Source organism: Leptinotarsa decemlineata, unplaced genomic scaffold, assembly GCF_025532065.1.
Source record: "Leptinotarsa decemlineata unplaced genomic scaffold, Ldec_3_MD MMD2_tig00000654_RagTag_RagTag, whole genome shotgun sequence".
In the NCBI taxonomy this organism is placed as follows: domain Eukaryota; kingdom Metazoa; phylum Arthropoda; class Insecta; order Coleoptera; family Chrysomelidae; genus Leptinotarsa; species Leptinotarsa decemlineata.
In genome coordinates, this window is record NW_027412553.1 from 60,623 (window position 1) to 70,966 (window position 10,344).

The window sequence follows — 10,344 nt, forward strand, 5'->3', positions numbered from 1 at the left end:
TATACATGTATACGTAAATATGCGCAAGCAGAGAAAGAAACAATCGCATATCGTGCTGCGTCAACAATTGTATCGAAAAGCGATGACAAGAAAATAAAAAAATATATGCAATTGTCGAATTCATTAGAGAAAATCGTTGTGGCCCTGATAAGGGCCGATATTTTATTTGTCGCTTTCCTCTCTCAGGAAATGTGTACTTATGCCTTCTTTTCGGTTTTTTTCGGTAACAAAACCGCCTGAATATTGGGCAAAACACCACCTTGAGCAATGGTTACTCCTGATAACATTTTATTGAGTTCTTCGTCGTTTCGAATGGCCAGCTGTAAATGTCTAGGAATGATACGGGTTTTTTTTGTTATCGCGAGCCGCATTACCGGCCAATTCCAAGACTTCAGCTGCCAAATATTCCATTACTGCGGCTAAGTAAACCGGGGCGCCGGCACCAACTCGTTCGGCATAATTTCCCTTACGAAGGAGTCGATGAATACGTCCTACTGGGAATTGGAGTCCAGCCCGACTGGAACGGGACTTTGCCTTTCCCTTAACTTTACCTCCTTTTCCACGTCCAGACATGTCGAATCGTAGATTAGTATTATATATCGGATAAATTTAAAGAATTCACTGAGAATTATTCGATGTTGCTCTAACAGTAGCTTTCTATACAATGATTTCTATATAGAATCGACCTGTATTAATACCGTCCTACCGACCAATGGGCGTTCTCGAACGCTCAACTTTCCGGTGGGCGGAGCCTACTAGAGTTCCAGTTACTATCTGAAATAGTGACGACAGAGTGGCGTCTTTTACAAACACATCCGACAATTGCTGCTGGCGACTTCAATGCCAAGCACAGACCTTGGAGCAGAGCCACAAATCGAAACGGCCACCAAGCGCTCCATGCGCATGTGACAGACATGAATATTCTCGTGCTGGGACCAGATGAGCTACGTACTATCGCGGGCAGACTAGGCCTGACGTACTAGACATCGCGCTTCTCAGAAACGTCACTCTGACCAGTGAAATTTACGTTCTGTCGGAACTGGATTCTGATCATAATCCAGTAATCCTGGTACTGGGCGATGATCTTCAGCCCCTGAATATCGCGTGAGATCTAAGACGGACTGGGATGTCTTCACAGCCCAGCTCGAAGAGATGCGCGCCCCTCCTGAGGTACTCGACTCTCCCGACGAACTCGACGCGGCAGTTGAGCGTTTCGAGCTTTCCGTGAATGATGCGTTTCGAGCGGCCACCTCCAGGGAGGAGTGTCCGTGAAGAGCTACAACGAGTTTCCCCCTCGTATCAAAGCCTTGTTACGAGAGAGAACCGCCTGAGAAGGCTCTACCAGCGAACCTTTTCCAAGGGGACAAAACAGCGGCGAACGGATGGCCAATCGTGTCAAACAGGCCATCAATGAACACCGAAACGAAAGGTGGGAGAGCTCTTGGAATCCTTCGAACTGGGAGTGACGAGATTGGCGAGTCAATCGTAGGCTCAGGGGGAAGAAGACTGCTCTCTCACCCATTCACGGAGAGCGCGGAGTGTGCTACTCCCCGCCGACAAGGCGTTAGCCTTTGCAGACACGATGGAACGTCAGTTTCAAACTTAACGTTGACGACGACGACGACATCGACCGCGAATGCTGCTGGAAGACCGGGTTCACCGACTTCTCAGAGAGGATGACGACGACGACATCCGTCCAGCTTCTATGGAGGAGCTGAAGGGTTCATCAAGGCTGCGAAAGCAAAGAAGGCTCCGGGAGCCGATTCAATAACTAACAAGTTGTTGAAGAGACTCGGAAACAGCGTTGAATTTCTTGCTGAGTCTCATCAACAGTTCGTTGGCCCTCAGACATTCCCTAGAAGGTGGAAGCATGCGATCGTCGTCATGCTCCCGAAACAGGGTCAGAACCAGCTGTTCCCGCAGAACTATCGCCCGATCAGTCTACTCTCGTCGGCGGCTAAGCTGGCTGAAAGAGTCGTACTGCAAAGACTCAACGAAGAAGTTGAGGACCGAAATGTTCTGCCTAATGAACAATTCGGCTTCAGGAGAGATCACTCCACTGAACTACAGGCTCTAAGGTTGGTCGAGAACACCATCAGCGAGCTGAATATCAACAAAAAAGTACATATAGTACTTTTAGATATTCAAAGGCCTTCGACCGAGTATGGCACGAAGGCCTTATACATAAGCTAAACGCGCTCGACCTACCTCGGGGCCTGGTCCGGTGGATCGGATCTTTCCTGAGAGGCAGAACCTTTCAGGTTAGAGTAGAGGGCTCTCTGTCTGACAACAGAGAGATCCTCGCTGGAGTGCCACAGGGGGCCGTGCTCTCTCCGACGTTGTACTCACTCTATACAAGCGACCTGCCCAGGTCCGATAGAGTGAAGATATCCCTGTACGCCGATGACACGGCTCTACTCTCGTCTTCCATGGGGCGTGAGCTCGGCGTCGTCTAATGCAACGTGCATTGGACGACCTCGAGCGCTGGTACCTCGAATGGAATTCCGAGTTAAACCCGGAAAAGACTCAGGCGATAACCATGGGGAGATTACTATCTTCTCCGGCCAGAAAAGTGAGAGTCTCTGGAAGGGAGATTGACTGGCAAGCGCGGGTAAAGTACTCGGCCTTTTAATAGACCGTAGGCTCACTTGGAACCCGCACATCATGTACGTTAAGTCCAAGATCGAGGGTCGGATCGCCGGTCTGTACCCTCTGATCAACAGAAAATCCAAGATGAGTCTTAAAAACAAAATTATGATCTACAACTCGATGTTCAAGCCTGTCATCATGTACGCTTCAGGCGTCTGGGGACAAGCGGCTCCGTCCAACATTTCCATTTTGGAAAGGTTACAAATAAGCTAATTAGGATGATTGTGAATGCTCCTTGGTTCGTGCGGAATGAAGCCATCCGCAGAGATTTGCAGCTGCCTTCCATTCGGCAGTCCATTCAGTCGAGGAATGAGAGAGTTTTCGAAAAAACGGAAACTCACGAAAACCCGTTAGTTAGGGAAGCCACAGATTATGCTGTAGACGACCCCTCCCGATATAGAAGCCCCGACACTCTGTCGAATGAGGCCCTCATGTCCCCCGTTAAAGGATGAATAACTTTTTCATCCATCCCACCCCAGCCAGGTAGGGGTATCCCGTGAAGGGCGGCACTGATGTCTAAGGACTTCATGCCGTCATCCATCAGTCATGTACCCATTGGCCCATCTCAAGGCCAATGATCAGCCGAAAGGGTAGGGGAGCTGGTCTCCAAATCCTGAATGAAATGAGATGATCGTCATGATCGTCAAGCGTCTTTTACATTGAGTCGAAAGCAAACCTGCACGATAGTACTTGTTTGTTTGATATTGACGAAATTAAATTTTCAGAATGCCACCCAAAGCTAGTGGAAAGGCTGCGAAGAAGGCCGGAAAGGCAAAAGAATATATCGAAGACCGATAAGAAAAAGAAGAGGAGGAGGAAGGAAAGTTACGCAATTTATATCTACAAAGTATTGAAACAAGTCCATCCCGATACCGGAATATCCAGTAAAAGCGATGAGCATCATGAACAGTTTCGTAAATGATATATTTGAGCGTATCGCAGCGGAAGCCTCCCGTCTTGCTCATTATAACAAGCGATCGACTATTACGAGCAGAGAAATTCAGACTGCAGTACGTCTGTTACTTCCTGGTGAATTGGCGAAGCACGCCGTCAGCGAAGGCACCAAAGCAGTTACGAAATATACCAGTTCGAAATAATTTACTTATTCCGGTCTACGATATACATTCTTAAAAAAAAAAACGGTTCTTTTCAGAACCACAAAATATTTATGAAAGAATTCTTACAATATCGTTTCGACGTGAATGATAATTATTTTTGCTAGGCGCTAGGTCTCACTCGGTTGGGTTGCCTTGTTATCAGTACATTGTTACCTCCTTTCGTGAAACGCGCGATGATAATAAATAATTTTGCCACCTATATTTAGATGGTGCTTACCTACCTATCAACCTAAAAAGTTAACGTTCGTTACTGTTATACTAGTCATGTACTCTATTACTTATGTTATTTTTTAACGTGTTTTTTATTTACGTGCTAATATGTTGTCTAAAAACGTTTATGATTAGCATTTCTGATTTCGACTATAACATTGACGATTTATTATTTCGGGTGGGGGTGGGTGTGTATTACTCCGTTATAGATAGAGCTCACAGTATCGTCGTTCGTTCGTTCGTTCGTTCGTGTTGTAGTATCGACCTTTTTATTGAAAGTATATTACGATGATTATATCTTATCGAATATAACATTAATAACGTTCGTTATTATTCGAATGCCGTTTTCATCGAACACTTTTTATAGGGATAATTTTTGAAAATGTTGATGCTATTAGAAGCGTCGGTTCTTGGTTATAGTCGTGTATGAAGGTAGACACGAGGTCTCTTCGATGCCCCTATTCACTCGTGTATTTATCGAGTATTATCGGCTAATGTATCATGTTTCTATAGACAGTCGCGCCTATGATATTTATTCGAAGGTTCCTTCCAGATCATCGATTACGAGTATTTTCGGAAAGGAATTGTCTGGAGTTACGTCAAAATCATCAATACTTCATATTTCATTGTAATTTACTGTGAGTTGTCGAGGTTTAATATTAGCTTTTTCTTATCAGAAAATATTTTCGGAATACGTAGAATCTATCCACGTTATTGTGCTAGTCGAAGTCTAAATAGGAAACCGGCATTGATTTCGTAAAGAAGTTGATGCGAACATTTCGACAGCAGAATGGAAGCCGTCAATATCGTGTCTAACGAGAATGTCGAGCGTTCAGTCTCCCGTCCGCCTGTGCTTCGACCCAGAATATTTAAACAAACGGAACACCAGAGGACTACATCATTCTCTCTAGACGCCTAACGAGTGTAGCATCTATCTTCCGAGAATATATTGTCAGTTGTTTTTTTTTTACTATGGCAGACATAGAAAATCAGAATTCTTCGGCTTCGGCTAATTCATCTTCGTCGCCGCAGGCACAGTCTACTGCGAAGAAAGAAAAGAAAGTTAAAAATCCAAGAAGTAAACCTTCTCACCCACCTACGTCGGAAATGGTTAATAACGCTATTAAAGGATTGAAGGAACGGGGTGGTTCCTCTTTACAAGCCATAAAAAAATATATTGCGGCGAATTATAAGGCTGACGCAGAGAAAAAGTGGCACCTTTCATCAAGAAATATCTTAAATCTGCGGTTGCTTCCGGATCATTAGTACAAACTAAGGAAAAGGTGCATCGGGGTCGTTCAAATTGGCATCGGCATCTTCTGGTTCGGCAAAACCGTCGGCTACCGAAAAGAAAACGTCCGGTACGGCGGTGCGAAGGCCAAAAAAACTCCCGTTAAACGCGTAGCTGGTGAAAAGCTAAAACCGGCAAGAAGGCTGCTGCATCACCGAAAGGTAAGAAAGCCTCTCCGGAAAAGAAAGCGGCTGCCGCAGCCAAGCCTAAAAAGGTAACTGCCGAGGATAAAAAGACCGTCGCTTCTAAGGTTTCGTCCGCGACTTCTGCTAGTAAAACCAAGTCTCCTTCGAAAGCAAAGAAAACTAACAAAGGACCAACAAAAAAGCCGAAAGCACCCAAACCGAAAACCGCGAAAGCGACCCCTGCATCGGCATCTTCTCCGAAAGCCAAAAAAGCTGCCTCTCCAAAAAAGAAGAAGTAAATTCTTCTATCAGTTGACTTCTCTCTCCGGCGACGAAGTCTAAGAAAACAAATGGCCCTTTTCAGGGCCACAATTTTTTTTACAAGAATTCGTATATAATTCAACTGTCCAACAAATATATAAATAAATAGTCAGAACTACCTACCTAGCCTATCCCTATAAACAGAAAAAAAAAATAGATAAATAATATTTCTTCCGCCGCCGCCGCCGACTATCGAATTGATATGAATCGAATAATTTCGTAAAAGAGTAAAAATTAAAAAATATTGCTCTGTCTTTCTATTTCATTGAAATATGTCTTGTGAACAGTTGACTTATTTTCTGATATTGGGATCGTTTCAGGAAAATGAGTCAAAATCATTTCGAGATTTCCAAACTAAGGGTGTTCCATTTGAGAAATCACTGATTTTTATATCTTCAGAATTACTCATCGACTCCTAATACCTCGTTCATCATTTTGGAAATGTTACTCCTCCTACAAGACGACGGAATGTAATATTTTGATGAATCAATAATAGCTTATGTATTCTATGAGACTTGTTTTCAATTTTATAGGGAAATGGCTCGAGAACCGAATAATACCTACTTTTTCTGTATAAACGATCGAATATCTCGAGAACGATTCATTTTTGGTATAGGGTATATTACAAAAAGTCACTCGAGATTTATGCCAGGTATTCAAAAATATGAATCAGAGGAAATTTACGAAAAGATGGTGATGTTATGAGCGATCTTTCATTCAGTGATCGCTTGTTTTTCGTTATTTATCTCAGCCGTTTCTAAAAATGATCTTTTCGAAAGATTCGTTTCGGAAAGTAAAAATTTCAGTATTATAATCCATATTTGGATCATACTGAACATGTTCTGCAAACACCCGTGATTTAATATTTACGTGATGCGAGTTATTGAAAATATCATACATTCATTCATTCATTCATTCATATCTATCGATAAACGAATTCTTTCATCAATTGCATTTTGTGGTTCTGAAAAGAACCTTTTTTTTGTATATATTTTCAATATATATTGGGATATATATATATGAAATTAAGCTCGTTCTCCGCGTATTCTCCTTGCTAACTGAATGTCTTTGGGCATAATGGTAACGCGCTTGGCGTGAATGGCGCACAAATTCGTATCTTCGAAGAGTCCTACCAAATACGCCTCGCTAGCTTCTTGCAAAGCCATGACGGCTGAACTTTGGAATCGTAAATCGGTTTTGAAATCTTGAGCGATTTCTCGAACTAAACGTTGAAAGGGTAATTTCCTAATCAACAATTCAGTACTCTTCTGATAACGTCGAATTTCTCGGAGAGCAACAGTACCGGGTCTGTAACGATGAGGTTTTTTAACACCTCCCGTAGCCGGTGCACTTTTGCGAGCTGCTTTAGTAGCTAATTGTTTTCTCGGAGCTTTACCTCCAGTCGATTTACGAGCGGTCTGCTTGGTACGAGCCATTTTCAAAACCTATTGCGAATTGTAACGAACGAAATGTATACCGAACGATAGACGGACAACATATGAACTGAGTCGGCTTATACACGCCAACTATTATATACCATCTAGACGAGACGCCATTGGTCCGATTTCCAGTTGTGGGCGGAGTCATGAAATTTAACAAAACCCGACCGAGTTCGGTGTAGAACTTTAGTCGAAGTCTGTCGTTAGTATCACTAACAGTATTTCATTCGTATCGTGCAGTATATAATTTATTCTTAACATTCGAAATGACTGGTCGTGGCAAGGGAGGTAAAGTTTAGGAAAAGGAGGAGCGAAACGTCATCGTAAAGTATTGCGTGATAATATCCAAGGAATAACGAAACCTGCCATTAGAAGATTAGCCCGTCGAGGTGGTGTTAAACGTATTTCGGGTTTGATATACGAAGAAACTCGTGGAGTACTCAAAGTATATTCTCGAAAATGTTATCAGAGATGCCGTAACATATACCGAACATGCGAAACGCAAAACCGTCACAGCCATGGATGTTGTATACGCCCTGAAAAGGCAAGGTCGAACCTTGTACGGATTTGGCGGTTGAATTTAATGCCTCCCCCTGTATTGTCCTTACCGTTTCCATAAAAAAAAGGTTCTTTTCAGAACCACAAAAGCTTATGAAATGAATTCGTGTGTTTTTTTATATTTTTGAAGTAAGTCTCAGGTCAAGAAAGTAATACAAATCATGAAATTATGAAACAACAAAATTTAATTGACGCTCCGGAGGGGCGACTTCATTGATGATTCCAGTGGCGCATTTGCTTTTTTCAGCTGCAGGAAAACCCGGAAAAACCTGCAGCAGCAGCAAGCACCACATCATGTGAACATCTTGATCTACTAATGTCTTCTCTTTTATAAAACAAAATGTAGGGTATCTCCAGAGACTACAGTAAATTTAGAACATCGCCAGAACACTTAGTGACACGACTATCGTCAAACTTAATCGACCTCTGCCCTCCGGTAGCAAGCAGAATATCGGAAGCGTGAAATAAAAAATTTGAATTGGAAATTTTGGCGAAATAACCCGAACGGAAAGTGTAGTGAAAATATAAAAGATAACGGAAAGTGTAGTGAAAATATAAAAGATAACGGAAAGTGTAGTGAACGTTACCTCTGCCTTCCGCGAACAAGCAGAATATCGGAAGCGTGAAATAAAAATTTGAAATGGAAATTTTGGCGAAATAACCCGAACGGAAAGTGTAGTGAAAATATAAAAGAAAACGGAAAGTGTAGTGAAAATTTAAAAGTAGCGGAAAGTGTAGTGAAAACATAAATATACCGGAAAGTGTAGTGAACGTTTACTTCTGCCTTCCGCGAGCAAGCAGAATATCGGAAGCGTGAAATAAATTTGAATTGGAATTTTGGCGAAATAACCCGAACGGAAAGTGTAGTGAAAATATAAAAGATAACGGAAAGTGTAGTGAAAACATAAATATAACGGAAAGTGTAATGAAAGTTACCTCTGCCTTCTGGGAGCGAGCAGAATTTCGGAAGCGTGAAGAAATATTTCAGATGGAAACTTTGGCGAAAATAATCGTGAACGGAAAGTGTGGTGAAAATATAAAAGTATCGGAAAGTGTAGTGAAACATAAATATAACGGAAAGTGTAATGAAAGTTTACCTCTGCCTTCTGGGAGCGAGCAGAATTTCCGGAAGCGTGAAGAAAATATTTCAGATGGAAACTTTGGCGAAAATAATCGTGAACGGAAGTGTGGTGAAAATATAAAAGTATCGGAAAGTGTAGTGAAAACATAAATATAACGGAAAGTGTAATGAAAGTTTACCTCTGCCTTCTGGGAGCAGCAGAATTTCGGAAGCGTGAAGAAAACATTTCAGATGGAAATTTTGGCGAAAATAAATCATGAACGGAAAGTGTGGTGAAAATATAAAAGTATCGGAAAGTGTGGTGAAAATATAAAAGTATCGGAAAGTGTAGTGAAAACATAAATATAACGGAAAGTGTAATGAAAGTTAACCTCTGCCTTCTGGGTGCGAGCAGATTTCGGAAGCGTGAAGAAAAAATTTCAGATGGAAACTTTGGCGAAAATAATCGTGAACGGAAAGTGTGGTGAAAATATAAAAGTATCGGAAAGTGTAGTGAAAACATAAAATATAACGGAAAGTGTAATGAAAGTTTACCTCTGCCTTCGCGAACAAGCCAAATATCGGAAGCGTGAAATAAAAATTTGCAAATGGAAATTTGGCGAAATAACCCGAACGGAAAGTGTAGTGAAAATATAAAAGATAACGGAAAGTGTAGTGAAAACATAAATATAACGGAAAGTGTAATGAAAGTTTACCTCTGCCTTCTGGGAGCGAGCAGAATTTCGGAAGCGTGAAGAAAAAAATTTCAGACGGAAATTTTGGCGAAAATAATCATGAACGGAAAGTGTGTGGTGAAAATAACGGAAAGTGTGGGTGAAAATATCGGAAAGTTATAGTGAAATTTTCGCCAAAAATTTTTCTTTTGAAAATTTTTTATCACGCTTCCGAAATTCTGTTTGCTCCCATTAATTCAAGTATCGTCTCACCGTCTCAACTCATATGTTGTAATGGCGAGAAAGCGGTATAGGGCCTTACACAAATTTTCACTACACTTTCCGATAAACATTGTAATCGAGACGTCCTGTTGTCAGAACGTTATCCTATAATATTTTAATATATCGATCGATATGCGTATTCATGTCTGATACAATATCATATCGACGGATATTAAATTATATTGACTAGGACTATACGAAAAGTGGAAAAAACCGAAAGTCGCGTAGGGTCCCGTCAGCGTTAACGGAAAACGGGCGATGTGCTCGAAACGCCGCTATAGGGGGATAGGTACGTTTCGAAACGGATCGAAAACGCTTCCTCTATAGTTAACGGCAAGTCGCTTGCTCGAGCGCTGTCGGTACCGTGGTCACCGATACCAAATCACACGATATTCGTTTTTTCTGCTGAATAATAACATTAATTCGATATCGTGTCGAGTGCGGGCTCGCCCACGGTGGTGTGGATAGTTTCGTAGTAGTAGTATATCTTCTGCTTCTACCCACCGAAACCGTCAGACACTGCGAGATCGCGGATTTAGCGAGCGTTTCTACGTAAGCGGTCCCTATGCGATCAACCAAAAAATAACAAAAATTTTGTTATTACACAAAAATATGCG

General features: G+C 41.9%; 1 protein-coding gene and 2 pseudogenes across 1 annotated transcript; 1 reads left to right on the forward strand and 2 right to left on the reverse strand.

The window, feature by feature from the left end:
- Positions 1–160: 160 nt before the first annotated feature.
- On the reverse strand, positions 161–648 carry LOC141482010 (histone H2A-like; annotated as a pseudogene).
- Positions 649–3,320: 2,672 nt separating this feature from the next.
- LOC141482011 (histone H2B-like) lies at positions 3,321–3,789 on the forward strand (annotated as a pseudogene).
- A 2,875-nt stretch (positions 3,790–6,664) lies between these two features.
- LOC141482012 (histone H3) lies at positions 6,665–7,201 on the reverse strand. Its single transcript, XM_074174590.1, has one exon. The coding sequence runs from the start codon at positions 7,148–7,150 to the stop codon at positions 6,740–6,742; it is 411 nt and encodes a 136-aa protein (XP_074030691.1). The 5' UTR covers positions 7,151–7,201; the 3' UTR covers positions 6,665–6,739.
- Positions 7,202–10,344: the final 3,143 nt, after the last annotated feature.